Source organism: Gossypium hirsutum, chromosome A07 (assembly GCF_007990345.1).
Source record: "Gossypium hirsutum isolate 1008001.06 chromosome A07, Gossypium_hirsutum_v2.1, whole genome shotgun sequence".
NCBI classification, from domain to species: Eukaryota; Viridiplantae; Streptophyta; class Magnoliopsida; order Malvales; family Malvaceae; genus Gossypium; species Gossypium hirsutum.
The window spans coordinates 81,669,277-81,687,949 of NC_053430.1; the positions used below are offsets into that span (position 1 = coordinate 81,669,277).

The 18,673-nt window shown below is 30.9% G+C and overlaps 1 protein-coding gene and 2 non-coding genes across 3 annotated transcripts; 1 reads left to right on the top strand and 2 right to left on the bottom strand.

Moving 5' to 3' along the window:
• The first annotated feature begins 961 nt into the window (after positions 1-961).
• LOC107955771 (polygalacturonase) lies at positions 962-3,604 on the top strand. Its single transcript, XM_016891574.2, has 9 exons — positions 962-1,653; positions 1,733-1,864; positions 1,940-2,107; positions 2,211-2,231; positions 2,330-2,537; positions 2,643-2,724; positions 2,809-2,917; positions 3,047-3,163; positions 3,248-3,604. The coding sequence occupies exons 1-9, from the start codon at positions 1,384-1,386 to the stop codon at positions 3,476-3,478; spliced, it is 1,338 nt and encodes a 445-aa protein (XP_016747063.2). The 5' UTR covers positions 962-1,383; the 3' UTR covers positions 3,479-3,604.
• A 6,788-nt stretch (positions 3,605-10,392) lies between these two features.
• TRNAV-AAC (transfer RNA valine (anticodon AAC)) lies at positions 10,393-10,466 on the bottom strand. The gene has a single exon. It is a non-coding gene; the product is annotated as a tRNA-Val (tRNA).
• A 97-nt stretch (positions 10,467-10,563) lies between these two features.
• On the bottom strand, positions 10,564-10,637 carry TRNAV-AAC (transfer RNA valine (anticodon AAC)). Its single transcript has one exon. It is a non-coding gene; the product is annotated as a tRNA-Val (tRNA).
• Positions 10,638-18,673: the final 8,036 nt, after the last annotated feature.

The window sequence follows — 18,673 nt, forward strand, 5'->3', positions numbered from 1 at the left end:
ATATATTAATTTTTTTTCAGGGTTATCTTTAATTTCATTTAGATTTGGTTAAAATAAATTATGATTAATTTTACTTATGTGAATGATATAGCTGCTACAAGTTATTCTCATTCACAGTACATTGAGAGTATATATATATATATATATATATATATTATGAATTAGTTTGTGATATAATCGTTGAGTTTTTTTTTATTTTACAAGATGTTTTAAAAAATTATCATATATATATTTTTAATATTTTATTATATTTTTATAAAATATTTGTCAAAATTGTCATATACATTTTTTAATATTTTATTATATTCTTATAGAATATTTATCTATCTCCTATTTTTATTGATAATATTCATATATAGATATATTCAAAAATTATAAATAAAATCAATTTAAATGTTTTAAAAAGATATTTTTAAAATTTATTTAAAGATAACATAGTCAAAAAAGAATTTTATTATAAAAATATCAATAATCAAAGCTTCTGCATGAATGAAAGTGAAAAGGCAAATTAAGTAAGGTGAAATGTTTAAAAATTAAAGATAAAATGTAAGATATAATTTTTTTAAAATTTAAAATTTATATTTATCAAACAATTTAATTATATTCCATAATTAAATTTAAGTGATATATCAAATACTTTTGAAATTTAAATTTTCAAAAATTAAATTTTTTAGTTTATCAAACAACACATAATTTTAAATTTATTATCACTTTTACAATCCATTGAAAAATTAAATGAATTGAAAATTAATATTTTCAATGATTTAAAATTTTTATGATATTTGATAATTAAAAATAAAAATAATCGAATCGAATTTTTCTATACAAAGTAGATAACAAATACTTATTTTTTCGCCACTTATTTTCGGTTTATCATAAAAAAAAACCACATATTTAAATCTATTAAAATTGTTAAATGAGAACTATTAATTTAAAAAAAAATCATATATACTAAAGAAAATTGACTTAAAACCGTGATTTGAAACCACATTGATTATTGAAACGCATTGTGGTAGAATCAAACGTTTGACCTTCCCTGAAATTGAGTTGAAGAAATGTATGGTATAGTGTAGGTTGGCAAACAAGCACAAAGTAATTAGCTCCACCTGCAACTTAATGGAAGAAATGTGAATAAAGAAAGTGGAAATATCAACTTTGTTGAATTCCCATACTTTCTTTGACTTCATCACCGTTCTCCGGCTAAGGCCTAAATTGCCGTTGCTTCTCCACAATCAGTTCCAGAGTCAGAGCTGTCTATCTCTTTAGTTTATATATGTTTGAACATCCATATCATTTCCCCCATGCTTTACTAGAAATATATATGCACTCCTCCATTAAAGCATATTCAATCCAACAGTGTCTTTGCTAAAAGCAAAGCTCAGAATGTTCCTAAAACCCCATTGTCTCCCACTCTTCATTACATTATTCTCTTTGTCTTTGTCCTCCTGTCTAGGCAGTTACAGAGAGCATCCATTACACCCGAAACCCTATCATCCATATTTTCACACCTTTGGCGTTTCTAACAAACCAAACTACCCTACTCTAAACTCTGCAGACCTGTTCAACTATAACATTGAAATTCGAACGAGTGCTCCCAAAATAGTGAATGTAGATGCTTTTGGAGCTAAAGCTAATGGAAGAGACGATTCTCAGGTGCCCTGTTCATAAGAAAAAAAGGATTATATTACTCCAATTTCTGTTTTTAATATTGTGTTGGTTGACATCTGGTTAGGCATTTAAGAAAGCTTGGAAGTATGCTTGTTCTTCTTCTCAACGAGCCACTCTGGTTGTCCCTAAGAAGAAAGTTTATCATCTTAAGCCAATTGATTTCTCTGGACCCTGCAAATCTGCCATTTCATTGAATGTGAGTATTTGCACATTATGCTGAATTGTTTATTGGAATAAATCAAGTTAATTGTTATTTTATTTAATATGGTAGATCCAGGGAACAATTAGAGCCACTGTGAATCACTCGGATTACGAAAGATATGAAGGACGATGGCTTTACTTTGATAAAGTTCAAAATTTAAGAGTCGAAGGTGGAGGCATTATCAATGGAAATGGCAGAACATGGTGGGAAAACTCCTGCAAAATCAACAAAGCCCTCGTATGACATGAATATCAAATTAGCTTTTTTATCTTTTGGCATTAATAATAAAAAGTAAATAAAGGCTAATTCTATGCTATTCATCTGTTCCATCATTTTGCAGCCCTGCAAGGAAGCGCCAACGGTGAGTTGACACATCCTTTCTCCTTTCTTAGGCTTTTTTTTTTTTTTTGCCTCAACTATATGATTGTATGTATTATGATTTATGACTTGTATTTGCAGGCTGTGACCTTCAATGAATGCAATAACCTCATAGTGGCAAGCCTACTGATAAAAAATGCACAACAAATGCATCTTTCATTTAGAAAATGTGTGAATGTAAAAGCCTTTAATCTTTTGGTGAAGGCACCTGGACACAGCCCCAACACTGATGGAATTCATGTGACTGAAACCCAGAATATTAACATAAACAACTGTGTCATCGGAACAGGTAATCAAACACTAGTTAATCTAAACAATCCGGGACATCTGAATATCCCAATGTCTATGCTATGCTGCTCAATTTATCTAACTACTCCATTCAATTGCATTGAAGGTGATGATTGCATCTCTATAGTTAGCGGCTCCAAAAACGTTCGCGCCACCGGTATAACTTGTGGACCAGGCCATGGAATCAGGTGGGAAATCAACACAAACTTTAACCTAATTAACTCATCCTACTTCCATGAGTAAATTTACCAATAATTTGTTACTGTTTGCAGCATTGGGAGCTTAGGAGCTAGAAAATCTGCAGCTTATGTGTCCAATGTATTAGTGAATAATACAATACTTTCAGGAACCACCAACGGAGTGAGAATAAAGACTTGGCAGGTAACAGCTTTCTTTTAAGTGCGTACCATCTTTGTTGTCATAAATTAAATTGCATTAGTATATGTTATATATGGTTTCAAATTTCAGATGACAGTAGTGATCACTAGGTGTGACTTGTGTTGTTGTTAGGGAGGATCAGGGTATGCCAGAAACATCAGATTCCAAAATATTGTGATGTACAACGTCAGCAATCCCATAATTATTGATCAGAACTATTGTGATCAACAAAAACCATGCCCCAAACAGGTAAAAACCCAGGCCTTCATTATCAGTTAACTCCTTTCTTTCACCTTCGATCAGATTTATATATATTATATAAATGCTGATCAGGTGTCTGCGGTGCGAGTGAGCAATGTGTTTTACAAAAACATGCGAGGAACAAGTGCGTCTAGAGTAGCCATGAAGTTTGATTGTAGCAAAAGCTTTCCTTGTCGAGGAATTTTCTTGCAAGATGTAGCTTTAAGACCCCAAGAAGAAGAACAAGAAGATATTGGGAAAGCTTCATGTGCTAATGTTAGATTATCTTATCGAGGGAATGTTTCTCCACCTTGCTCATCTTAATCAAATTCAGGAGCATAATTATGGTTTTGGTTTTGGTTCATCTTACTTTTGTAAATTAACACTATCAAATATATATATATATATGCAATGTTTTATTACATTTACACCTACATGTTTAACTTACTTTAGTTGATGTTCTTTATGCCTTCTTATTTATTTTATGCAAGTCGAATAAAGATCAATCATGAGTTTGGTGTTGAAACAATGTTCCATTAGAAGTATGCATATATACCAAAAATAATAATAAATAGATAGGGAATATGCATGAAATATAGTACCTTGACTTAGACCGCCCTCGCTAGAACAATTGGCCATTATAGAACATGGCAACATACAACTTCGTATAATTTCTTTAGGTCAACTCCAACAATGCCCTAAGCTGATCTCTTCCACCCTATTATAATACTCATGGGGTAGGGAAATCAATGGCTGGAGCTCATGCCTAACCTCTCTTCCTTTATAAATATCTTCCACCACTTGGGTAGAAAAAGAAGAAATCTAGATTATCCTCACTCTACAAAAACTCTAACCCATTTGTTCTCTTAAAACCTCTAAGTTTAGAGGCTCTCCATGCCCCGTACAGTGTGAACCTCCATAACAAGTCAAACCCAACCTTTGTGTTGTAACAATTGGTGTCATTTTTGAGAACCTAGCAAAAAGTTATGTATCTACCCTCTAAAGGTTATAACCATTAAGAGCAAGAAGGTTAGAGCACTCCCCATAACCCATACTGAAATAGGTTTGAGGAGCGAGGGATTTTCTCATCCTTTTTTATTTGGTCTTTCGATCCAACATAAAGAAAAATATGGGCGTAGTCTTTGAAGAGGAAGATGACTATTGATCGACTGTAAAACAATATTGGAAGTATAAAGCGCAAAACTAGTTTTGTTAGTCTTAACTCCAGGAATACACCTAAGAAGAGACTTGAAGGAGCAAGTAGTCCAGGGAAGAAGAAGAAGAAAATAGGTCCAAGGACCTAAGACAGTCCCTAAGGCAGCAATGCAACATTGATCTAAAAGAACACTTTAACCACGCTTTGCCTAGTGGAGAAAGGACAAAGTCGTGATGGGGCATTGCGACTATTGTCACCTAAAACATCTAAAAGGCGTACCCATTCCTTTTTTCCATTATACCCCTCTAAACATCCAAAAATGAGAATTCTTAGCAAAAACATAGAAATATTAGGAACTTTGTCATTTGTGTAGTTTGATCCTTGGAAGAGGTAATCCACAATAGAATGCCTATATCACAACGATATAAGTCATGCTAGTGATGGTTGCTTTACCTTAAGGAATGCCATCTAGGAGGCTATAAAGAAAGGGTAACTGGAAAAATTTGTAGAAAAGGCATGGCGTTCCCTATTGGGAGGGGCATGAAAAAGAGGGTCTCGACAAAGGATATCTTAAAAGTCTTAGAGTATTGATGCAAAAGAAGATGTAATCTTAAAACCAAGACATGTGATAGTCAACCCCTTAAGAGAACAAAAATCGAGAAGGAAAAAAAGCAACTAGGTACCCTGCAAGAGCGTCACTATGTGAAGCTGATCCATCAACATAAGAGTGAAAGTTTTGCACGTAGATCGACATGTGAAGATAAGAAGGGGGCGTCAATTCTAAGTTTTGAAATTTATTTGATTTAATCGAGTTTTGCGATTTAGTCCCTAAACCAAAAATTAACTAGCTAACATTTTTATCAACCAAACACCTCAGATTTTAGTTGCTCATCAGCATCTTCAGACAAACATTACCCAACATTTAAGAAAAATGTGCATAAAAGTAAACACAATATAAAGTTGAGAAAAGCTTAGGCTTTTCTTGAAAAAGCTTAAAGAAAATAACAATGACAACAATAATGGTAAAGAAAAAAAAAGATGGGATTTTATCAGAGAAACTAAAACAAAGCTGAGTTATATTAAAGTTAAGGATTAAACTGAAAATACAAAAAAAGTTTGAAGCACTAAACAAATAAATAAAACTAAAACAACTAACTTAACTAACTATCGTTAACACTAAAGAAAACCAGAAGAGTTTCAAAACTAAACCCTAGGAACTTTTAAAAGACAACTACAACCCTAAAAGATGAAAGGAAATGTAAAAAATGTAAGTGTTCTCCTTTTCTTTAGCCAAAATTTGGCCTTTTCAACAAATTACAGACCCAATTTTTGTAACTAAAATGCCCCTAAATGTCTAATTTTGATTGGTGTTGAGGTTGGATAAGAACTACTCTTGTAATAATATTTTGTCTCTGCATGATAGTGGTATCGCGATGTCCACGACAGTCTTGCAATGGGGGTCCTAAGGTGTCTTGATATAGAGATGTCCATCCTTGGTATCGCGATATCACTGAAGCTAGTCTTAATTCTCTTCATTTCAACATTGTTAGGGGTATCACAACTTCTATGCTTCGGTATCGCGATACCCCTATTTCGAGTGATACTTTCTTTACGTTCGGGCCATTATCAACTCTCTACAACACTCAATCAACTCGTTAGGTTCTCTATGGCATATTTGGCCAACTTGGGTCTAAAAAATAACATAAAACTAATAAAAAACAATTTATTAACGATAAAACTAAAGCTAAAAAATATATGTAAAAGACACCTAAATTGCTTGAGAACAAGCTCTTCAAATGTAGTAAAGAGTGTAATTTGATGTATCAAATTACAACAAATCATATATTCAACTCGATTTGAATAACTAATAGGGTACCAAATTTCTGAGTTATTATAAACAGTCTGAATCATATTTTATCATATCAAATAATTCATCAACTCATCAGTTTATCATATAATTCAACATGTTTCAATTCAATTTCATGTTAACTATCAAATATCAATCGAATCAAGAAATTTCTATTCTATTCAATTTAGTCATTATCTCAATAATCAATCTCAAATATATCAATTCAACTCAAATAACCATCAATGGTTCACCTTAACTCCATATAATTGTAGAATGAAATGAACATGCAGAAAATAAATGGTTCCCGAATCATAGAAATACAAATCGAAATTACGAGCTACTCGTTGACGTCTTTGGATCTTCCTTTCCCTCTAGACGAATCCAGGTCAATGTTAGCTACAGATTGACATAAAACATATAACATTATCAATTATCAAGCAACTCATAATCAATTATCAATTTATACAAGTTTTGCAATTTATTCAATTTAGTCCTTAAAACCGGGATAAGCATAACTTTTGATCCGAACCTTCGAATTAAAATTCGATTTCACATTTACTCATTAGGGACCTTCTATTTTCTATTCCTACTAAAATTTCTTAACATTTTTGTATTTTATTCAATTCGATCATTAATGTACAAAACTCATAGTCAAGAATTATAATTTAGTGATTTTCATAATTTAAGCTTAAAATCTATCATTTTCACACCAATTTCATTCAATTCTTAATAATGAAAACTTTCTAAATTTTAATAGTTTTACAAATTAGTATATGGGCTAGTTAGATCAAGCTCTCATGATCTCAAATCTATAAAAAAAATAAGAAAAAGACTTAAATAAACATACCAATTTATGGCCAAAACTTCAAGCTTAAAGGTCGATTAGCTCAAAAATGGTGGACAGTTTTGGTAAGGAAGAAGAGAGGACATGTCTTCTCTTTCTTTCCATCCATTTCTTTATTTTATACATAAATTAATGTTTAATTAGTTTTAATTAATAATATTTTAACTAAATAAATTCTTAAATTACTTAAATTAAACCACATGCATGACCATTAACTATCTATTGATTTTTCATGGTGTAATTGGTGTTTTAGACTTTTGGGAAATTACAAAAGCCTCGAAGCTATTTTCCAATTAAAAATTTATAGTAATTAAAATTTTATAATTTAGTCATTGAACCTTAGTCATTCACTAATTAGATTAAATTACTTATTTAAAATTCAATTTATCAATACAATAGTTCAGTAAATATTTCTATTTAATATTTATGAACTCAGTTTACAAAAACGAAGTCTCGAGACCGCATTTAGATTTACTGTGAGAATTTCGTTCCTATGTCCTTCTATGATCATTATCAGCATTCTGATCTTGTCTCCCACGAATAATGAGACCCTTTCTCTAAGAGTTAAGTTTAACCACAAGATGTTTTATCTTATCATACGAGGTCAAAGAATTATAAACCTCATCAACTGTGAGAGACTCGTGGCTATATAAAATCGTGTCTCTAAAAGTTGAATAAGATGGGAACTATGAACAAAGTAGAATCAACCTTAAATCTTCCTTATCATACTGAACCTCCATGACCTTCAAGTTTGAGAAATTTTCTTTAAACACTATTAAGTGTTCATGCATAGACGCACATTCCTTCAAGCGATAAGTATAAAGACGTTGCTTCATATGCAACTTGTTGGTTAGAATTTTCGACATACTTATTTGTTCCAACCTCTTCCATAATGCAGTGACGGTCTTCTCCTTTATTACATCCTGCAAAATTTCATTAGACAAATGCAGATGTAACTGTGTTAACGCCTTTCGATCTTTTTACGCCTCTTCTCTTCCTTAGTCAATGTCGAAAGCATCTTATCTATCCCTAGCTAGATATCCTCTAAGTCCATCTATGCAAAAACTATCTATATCTTTTTCTGTCACAACGCGAATCTAGTATTGCGATCCAACAGGGGAGTTTCATACTTCAAATACGTCATTACTGTGATTGAGATGAACCGAAAGCTTTGATACTAATTTGTGAAAAAATAGAACATCGATAATAACAATGTATTACAAATAAAAGAGAAAGAAAAATAAAGAACATATAGATTTTACGTGGAAACTCTTTTGGAAAAAAAAAACCACAGGCAGAGGAGAAGATAATTCACTATGCCGAATTCGAATGATTACAAAAAGAGTAGGCTATGTCTATTTATAGGTTTGTAAAACTATATTCTAATAGAATGAGTGTAGTAAGGTTGAAACCCCTTATTATAATCAATATCAAATAGATGAAGTGTAATAAGGTTAAAAAATCTTATTCTAAAATAAAATAAAAGAAATGTAGTTCTATATGAATTTACTTTTATTTTATTTTACCACTGTATTTTATTTTAATAAGGATTCGAGTCACTAAATTCTAACAGAATAGTATATATAAGTTGTGGTTAGTATATGGAAGATATTTAGTACATCAATGAAGATCATGTCACTCAAGGAAATATATTTTGGAGATTGGATTGGATGAAATCATCTTATCTAATCACTTGGATCGTGGATATTGGATTGGACTGAAACTCTAATTCCATATTTACATTAGTTGTTATTATATTGTATCCAACATATCTTATTGATATTTTAGCTAGTGTGATTGTGATCAATCTTCTTATGTTAGCAAGTCTCGAAAAAATTTATTTAATGGAGAGACTTATATAAGTTAACATATTAAAGAATTAAGCACTTAATATGTTTTTGTGAGGGACTAAATTATATGAGTGCATTTTTAGAGTAAAACCCTTTGTGCTGTGGTTTACTTTCTGAATTCACAGGAATGAATTTAGTGGTAAGAGTATCGAGTTTTCAGGGTACAAAAGTGAGGAAAAGTGTCACGGGGTGTGATAAGTTAAGATCACTTATTGTAATTGTTAAAGAAAGTGAATATTTCTTCCTAAGTTAGCTTCATAAATATAGGGAAATTGAACTGCGTAAACAATTTTTGTGTGTTCTATTTGTTTATCCGTTTTCCATAACAGTGGTGAAGGAAAGCCCACTCCTTTGTCACTCCTTCACTCTAATAGTTTGTTTGCTAGCAACCATTAAAGGTAACATTTTTAATTGCTTATTTATATTCTTTTGTTATCACCATTTCAATAGGAAAAGTACGAGGATTGAGTACCTATTCAACTTTCAAATTTGTGTTTATAGAGATACTGTAGTAAAGATGGGAAATCATGCCCTGATAAAAAGATTAAGCAAAGAAAAAAATGGTTGGACTGCCTGTTGCGAAGCATGGGAATCTAACTATTTCACATGAAATGGAGCGTGAAACTTTTTTACGAATTCAAACGTCTTGACCAAAATCGTATCTCTTTGATGGCTTATTCAATAAGAGTAAACTATGCAACTCATCATAAACAATATGATGAAATCACAATTTTAGTTTAAATAACTTGTTGAGAGCAACCTCAAATACTACACGGATTATAAGTTTTTTTTTTTATCGTTTGTTTGTTTGCATCATACAAAATTAAACGTCGAGCATCACAATCTGCTATATAACTTCACCAAATTTGGCATTAAAAAGACACAGGCTTTTCCTAGCTTTTATGTCTCTAAACAATGTCCCTCTTTACATTGAACAATAAACTCCATGCCTACTTATTACAGTTGTGCCTTGAAACAAACTTCCTCTTAGCCATGAAACAGGCACATGCAATCGCTTGAAAAACTCCCAAAATTGTTCAATTCTCTCTACATTGATCTCATTCGGTAATTTTATCAGTTATAATTTTTTTCTTATATCCTATAATTATTGCCTACACAAATTATTAATTGGTCCTAAAATAAGAAATTGTAAAAATATGACATGAATACACCAATGGTTGAACCTATTTTCAAAAGGTAGGACTGACAACAGGAGTTGATATCGATTGTAAGCCAATCATTAACTTAAATATCTTTTAATATGGCAAATAGGAATTAGTATTACTGTAGTATAGAGGTTAGAACCCTGTCGCGCAAACGACAACGGTTCGATCTCCATCAACAGCGTTTTTTTGTTTATAAAAAAATTAAAAAGAAATTGCTTCACCCGGCCTCGAAATGAAGAACTTCAGCGTGTCAGACTTAAGTGATAACCAACTCCACCACGAATCAGTTTCAGCTTTTGACAATTATTTTTATAATTTTATTATTTCTTAGTCTGAAAAAAAACTAAAAATATCAAAAATGTGCTTACAGCAATGGCTTCGCCCGGACTCGAACCGGAGACCTTCAGTGTGTTAGACTGACGTGATAACCAACTATACCACGAAACCTGGTTGACCAACTTTTGACATTTTTAATTATATTGCTTTTATTTTTAAAAACTAAAATTTGCAGAAACTAAAAAGACCAAAAATATGCTTAGCGCAATGGCTTCGCCCGGACTCGAACCGGAGACCTTCAGTGTGTTAGACTGACGTGATAACCAACTACACCACGAAACCACATCCTTAAGGAATCTGACATTTAACTTTATAGCTGTATTGTTGTTTATCCTAAAAAGTAAAATCTGCAGAAACCCAAATTTTAGATATTATCAGGATAAATTTGAGAGGATCTTGTATTCTATAAGAATTTTAATCTTATTAGAAGTAAATACGTATTTAAAAATAACGTATAATTAATACATAAATTATGTATAATTTTAAAATAAAAAAATATTAAATGATGAGTAAATCAAACTTTAAACACATCATATTAAAAATATTAAATGAATACAATTGTTTATCATGTTATCATCAATTTTAAGATGGTATCGAGTTAATTTGTAGCACAAACTCAATAAACATTGCATAATAAAATTAAAATTATTAAAAAATCAAAATAAGGTTTTGGTTAAGGGTAAATTTGAAATTTTATCAATGTAATTTGTCTGGGTTCAAATCCCACTATATCCTTAAGTTTTATTTTTAATTAAAAAGATTAAAATACTCTTAAATAATATAATTTATTTTAAATACGAAAAGATAGTTCAATAATTTTCCTCATCGAGTTGGTTTCTATTGGCTTGTGACACCAATTTAGTCAAGAATTTGAATAATAATATAAATATATAATTGATGTAGATAATAAACTGTGCATAATAAAATTAAAATATATAAAAAAAATTTGGTTGAATGGTAATTTTAAGGTTTCCTATTATAATTGACATGAGATCAAATCACACTATATGCATATTTATTATTATTGTTTTAATTAAAAAAACTAAAATACACTAAAATAATTAATTTTAAATAAAAAATATTATTTTAATTTTTCAATTGAATTGGTGTGAATTAGGAATTTTATTAATAGACTATATTATAACAACTCCATGTCAATACTAGACTTGTTCATGGACCAGGCCGCGAAGGTCCACTGGAAAAGTAGGGGGTTAGGTAAAAATATAGGTTCGAAAAATAGATTTGGACAAAAAATAAAACCCATTTTCTAAACGTCTGGGCCTCGAATAAGTTTTCTCGGCCTGGGCTCGATTCGGCCTAAATTTGCAAAAAAAAACTACTATTTTTTGCTTCTTTTTTTTTTGCTATCATTTCCCTATTATATTGCTATTATTTTGTTGTTATTGTCTGGATATTATATAAGTATTGTTTTATTATTAATTTTGTTACTATTTTAGAGGTATTTGTTTGCTGAGTTCCACTTATCTTAGTGTTATTTAATTATTATTTTTATTTTTTCCATTTATTGGGAAACATTTATTTTAATGTTTTTAATGTATTTAATGTATTATATTTTTAAATTTATTTTTATATAAAATAATAATATAAAAATTTTTAATATGGGTGGATTGGACTGGGTCGAGCTCAAATTTTAGTATTTTTATTCAGGCGGAGCTTGGGAAAAAATTTAGACCCATTGTTCGAGTCGAGTCGGGCCTGAGCCTAGAAAACGGGTCTAATTTTTTTACTTGGCCCAACCCGAACCCGTCTCGACTCCACTCATGAACAATTCTAGCCAAATACCTCTTTATATAGAAGCAGTGTCAAGGGGCTTTTATTCTCTGACACGTAGATAGGTTATTTTCCACTCTATTAATTGGTATAATCTCAAGTACTTTTTTTATTGTCTTCTAAGGCTCCATTTGGATTTACAACTATCATCAGTGAGATGGAATCTTAGAGTATATGCCTTTTCACTGTACCCTTTTTGTTGTTTGGATTATTAATGGTGAGGTGCATCTCCACCATCTCACCACACTGTCTCCTCAATTTTCAACTGGAGTGAACTAGAGCAGTGGGTGAACTGGGCAACCAATGGAAGGGGTAATCCCCTTTTTACCTCTGCAATCATTTTTTAAAAAATTATATATGTTAATTTTACTTTATTATTATTTTAATCATAGATTGATATTAATATGTTTTATTAATCAATATAAATATAATTTTTAACAATTTCTTAATATAAATACAATTTTAATATTTTTTTAATTATTTTAATTTATAAGATATTATTTAATATAAATATAATTTCAATCATTTTGGATTTTTTTTTAAAAAGTATGCTTATTTTAATCTAGTGCTCTTAATAATTATTTTATACTTTCACCTTACTTTCATCACTATTATTGAATTTAAAACTTTCTATTATATATCATTTCTAATCTAATGTACTTAATAGTCATTTTCTATTTTTACCTTACAGCTATAATTGCGTTTGAATCCAAACACACACTTCACCACTGTTTCTAATCTTACTGTTACAGTATCCAATCTCATTACTAGAGTAATTAATTTCACTATCACCGTTATTTTTAATCTCATTGGAAATAAACATACCGCCCATCTAAATTAAGTGTAAGTGGGGCTAGAAAACACTTTTCTATACACATCAAGAGTTTCTCTTAAGGCGGTGGAGACATATCGAACTTCTCATTAGGCGGTGGAAACTCCTCAAACGTGGCAACTTTTAGGCTTCTCTACTGACACCTTGCAAAGTTTGATCTCTTGTATTAATATCTTTTGTTCAATCTCCCCTTTCTCTGTTTTCTCCCATTTTGAGATACTTTCTTGGTAGTACCTTGTTCTAGCTTGCTTTGTTTAACAAGTTGTATGCTTCTTTGCAATTGATTAATTGCTTTACTAGGTTCAATTATTTTTTGTGGTAATATGTAATGTGAAGTATCCATTTGTTTTTATTTTACCTTTCTCCATGCCTCTCTTTAGTTTCCCTTTTTAGGATTTTGTTTTTATTTTGTGGTTCTTTACAATTGATTAATTGTTTTATTTTGTTCAATTACTTTTTATAATAATTTCTTATGGGTAGTGACAATTTCTTCTTATTTTACCTTTCTCCATGTCTCTTCATTGCTTTGATTCTTTGATAATGGATGTCACATGATGATCAGAAACATTTTCATTGTTTCAATGTTTAGTTGGTGGTAAATAGTATTAAAAGGGTTTTTTTTTTCTGAATTGTACTTTAAAATTGTAATTAATCTACTTATTTTCTTCTTTTGTATTTCTTTCTTTTTATTCTTTTTGTGTTTTAGGAGCAAATGTTCGAGTTCTTAAAATTTGAAGGATTAAACCATAACTAACTTCTTAAATTTTCGATGTATCTTACAATGGAAACTAAGTTTAAGTTCCAATAAAAAAATTGGTTAAATATTGTAGAAGTATGTCTTGTATTTTGACCAAAACAGTGTGTGATGTCACGACAAGAATAAGTTCTTCATCTCGACAAGCACTCGACGTCACGGCGATCAAACGCCACGTGATACTTGGCAACATGCTCCTCAAGTTTATCATTTTTCTTCTCTCAGTTAAACGTTGTTTTAGTTTCCAACTTAAACTCTAATTAACTTAGGGATATTCTAGTCATAAATGTTACGAATTTTAGCTTATAAATAGGCCTTAATTACTCTAGGTTTTTCATAACAAAAAATATTAAGATTAAGAGAATTCTATTCTTTAAGGAAGGGATTTTCTTTTGGGGCTTCGATTTTTCTTTTAATTCTCTCCATCTCTTGTGCTCTTTTTCTATTTAGTGAAATCTTCTTTTTCCCAAGGTTTTTTATCCTTATTTGAGGAGTCTTTTCATGTAAAATTTGTGTGTTCAATCTTTTCTATTTTCTATTTTATTTATTTGTTTGTTTCATAAATGGGTTAATTTTCTACAAACTAGTATTAGAACTAGTTTGATTTCTGCATCCAATCCGTTTAAAGATGGAAGCAACAAGGTTCGATATTGAGAAGTTTGATGGGATCACAAATTTCAGTCTTTGGCAAGTTCAACAACATTACTGGTTCAGAACGGTTTGGAAAAGGTCGTTACAGGGAAGAAACTAGCAGATATGGATCAGTTAAAATAGGAAGAGCTTGATAAGAAAGCTTTATTTGCTATTCAACTATGCCTCACGAATAAAGTGTTATAGGAGATTTTGATGGAGAAAACGTATATGTTATGTAGGAAACTAGAAGCCTTATATATGAGAAAATCTTTGGCCAACAAGTTAGTGTTAAAACAATATCTCTAAATATTCAAAATGTCCGAATGTGAGTCCATTAAATCTCATTTAGTGAGTTTGTTACTCTTCTAAATGATTTAGAGAATCTCGAAGTAGATATTAATGATGAGGATTAGACTATGTTATTGTTGTGTTCTTTGCCCACTTCTTATAGAACTTTCAGGGGAACCCTAATTTATGAGAGAGATAATCTCTCGTTTGAATACATGAAGGGAAATCTATTGAGCAATGACAAACTCAATAATGAGTTAGGCCCAAATAAGAAATCAAATGGGTAGGCCTCAATTCTAGTTGCAAGGGTCAGACAACAATTCAAAAAGTTAGATCAAAGCGGGTTTAGGGCAAGATTAAAATAAAAAAACTGAGACAAACAATGTGGTTATTGCAAGAAGATGGGCCACATTAAGTCAAAATGTTACAAACTTTAGAATAATAATAAAAGAGATTTCGAAAATGATGAGAAAGGTAAGTAGAAAGTAGAAGTTGCTGATGCTAGTATGGTCGAAGACAAAGGTTGTAATGACCCAAAATCCGTGGGCATCGGAAAAGTACATTATCGGGCATTTGTCTTAGTAAACCGAGTCCGTAAATATTTATTAGGAATAATTATAAGTCTATTAGTGTGTTTAATTAGGTTTTAATTAAGTGAAATTAGCTCAATTTAGAGTAATTAGAAAAAAAAGGACTAAATTAAGTAATGGGTAAAAGTTTAGTTATAGATTAAAAGAAAATAGTAGGGATCAAATGGGCAATTAAGCTTATTCTAATGGATGAGGCGGCATCTTTGGTTTTTATGATTATTTAATTATAAAATATATTATTATTGTTATTATTTTATTATATTATAAATTAAATTGATTATATTATTATATTATGAAATAAATTAAGAAAAGACAAGTGTATTAATTTAATTGAGTACATTTTTATTATTTATATATAATTAGTAAAAAGATATTTTATTATTTATTATTAATTAGTAAAATATTTTTTATATGATAAATAAATTGAAATTATGATAAGTGGATGGTGATAATAAAATATAAATGTAAAATATATATGTGTATATTTGTAATTTATATTTGTTATTAAATAAATATTTAATAATTATTATTTAATTGATACTATATTATTAGATTAATGAATAAATTAATAAGTTGACAAATGTATGGTGATAGTAAGTACAAGTGTAATAATTCATATACATACTATTGTAAAATACATATTTATTTACTTATTATTTAAGAAATAATAATAATTATTAAGTTAATGTAATAATATAATAAACTAAAGTAAAAATAAAAGATAAAACAAACATAAAAAGAAACAAAACCATTCGAAAACAGAGAAGGGAAAGAAGAAAAGAAAGAAAAAGGGGAAATAGGGAATTTGAAGCTTGGAGTTTAATTGGTTGTAGAAGTCAAGTATTGAACCAGCATCCAAAGCCAGACCCGACTTCAGTAAACTTTCGGTGATGTATATTTTCTTTTGGTAATGTGGCATATACATAGGATGTGTATAAAGGTTATTATGTTTTGAATATAAATGATAAAAAAATGTTAGTAATACAAGTCTAAGAATTATAATGAAAGAAGTTTATCCATTACAATTTAATTAGTACATTGATAAATTTAAATTGATATTATATTGATTGAGTTTGATTAGAAAGTATTTAGAATAGAAAATGAGTATGTGAAATGAGTTGGTTGAATTGGTTATGTTTAAAATGGATACGGTTTTAATTGCAGGGGGTTTTATGTAAAAATAAGCAGTAATGCTGTCAAAATTTATAAAAAAAATTCGGAGTACTTGAATGAGTCCCGTTTCATTTTTAATACATGTTTTAGACTTCGAGAGTTCATTATAATGATTTAGTTATTAAATTATACCATGAATGTTATTTTATTTGTGAGTTATTTATAAGTTGTCTGATATGTCCGATAATGTCTTGTAACTCAGTTCCGGCGACGGTTCGGGGTTAAGGAGTGTTACAATTGTTGGTATCAGAGCTAAGGTTTAGCCGATTCTTGGATTAAATCAAGCTCATAAATGAGTCTATAAGTACATGCCACATTTAAGTCGAAATTGAGTCAGGTTTTTGGATGCTAATATATTTATTTGATTTTGTTTTATAGATAAAATGTTAGATAAAAGAATAGATGATGTTGAACAAGAAATGTATACTGGAAATTGAGAATTTGAAGAAACTGAATTTGCTACACCTAGTATGAATCCGTTAGATAATCAACCTCCTAACGTAGGAAGAGAAAGAGATAACTCACAACTGTTAAGAGCTATAGCCGATGCATTATAGCGTGTAGCGGGAACTGTACCTGCTACTATATCAGTACCTACTGTCAGACGGGCCCCGATTAAAGAGCTACAGAAATATGGTGCCACGGAGTTTTTAGATTAAGAGGAATTGATCCGTCCGCTGCTGAAAATTGGATAGAATCAACAAAAAGAGTTTTGCAACAATTAGATTGCACCCCCCGAGAGAGCCTGATATGTGTTGTATCACTGTTACAAGGAGAAGCGTATCTCTGGTAGGAATCTATGGTTAGGCATTTTCTGGATGATCAGGTAACCTAAGACTTGTTTCAAAAAGAATTTCAGAAGAAGTTTATTGGGGAAATGTACATCGAAGAGAAAAATTAAGAGTTTTTAATGTTGAAACAAGGTAATATGTCAGTACTGGATTATGAGCAAGAGTTCTCTAGACTGAGTAGGTATGCATCAGAATATGTTTCAACCGAGGCTGATAGTTGTAAACAAGTTCTACGGGGACTGTGAGATGAAATCAAGATTCAATTGGTAAGTCTCAGAATTACTGAACTTGCTGATCTGATTGAGCGAGCGTATATAATAGAACAAGTACTGGGCCTAGATAAAAAGTCAGAAATGGGTAAATCAACTGGGAAACGTATGGGAACTACCAATTTTAATCCATTACCGAAGAGATTCAGAGAATCAAGAAGTGGTTGGAGATTAAGCTTTCGATCTGATAAGGGTGACAGAAGCAGAGGAAAACAGATTACTGTCTCCACCGGTAGTGTAAAAGCTTCGCCTCGGGAAAGTGAAAATCTTGAATGCGATTATTGTGGGAAAAAACATTTTGGTGAATGCTGGAAAAAAATCGGAGGATGTTTCTGCTGTGGCTCTACTGAACACTTTGTTAAAGATTGTCCGAGAACTCAGAGTAGTACACCTACCACATCTTAGAGATTGGTATCGACTACCAGAGGTAGAGAAATGTCCAGAGGAGGTTCTGTTTCGAGGAGAGGAGGAGCTGATAGAGGCAGTGATATAGCTACACAGCAATCTGAAGCCAAAGCTCCAGCTAGAGCTTATGTAGTCAGAACCCGGGAAGAAGACAATGCTCACGGTGTGGTGACAGGTATATTTTTACTGTATTCTGAACCTGTTTATACTTTGATTGATCCTGGATCTTCACATTCATATATTAATTCAAAATTAGTAGAGTCGGGGAAATTAAAAACAAAAATGTCTAAAGTCTCAATAGAAGTATCAAGTCTATTGGGGCAAACAATATTAGTTAATCAGGTGTGCCCGAGATGCCCGCTAATGATATATGATAAAACTTTTTCGGTGGATTTTTTAATAATGCCTTTTGGGGATTTTGATGTTATACTGGGTATAGACTGGTTAGCTGAACATGGGGTAATTTTAGACTGTTATAAAAAAAATTCAGTGTTCAAACTGAAGATGGTGATAGAGTTGAGGTAAATGGAATCCGAACTAATGGGTTAACTCGAATCATATAAGCAATTAAAGTTAATAAGTTGCTTCATCAGGGTTGTACAGCATATCTGACATATGTTATTAATTCTGATTTAGTCGAAAGTCAGTGTAGTCAGATTAGAACTGTATGTGAATTTCAAGATGTATTCCTTGAAGAGCTATCAGGATTGCCACCTGAAAAAGAAGTAGAATTTGTAATTGAAGTATACCCAGGTATAGATCCAGTGTCGATACCTCAATATCGTATCTCAC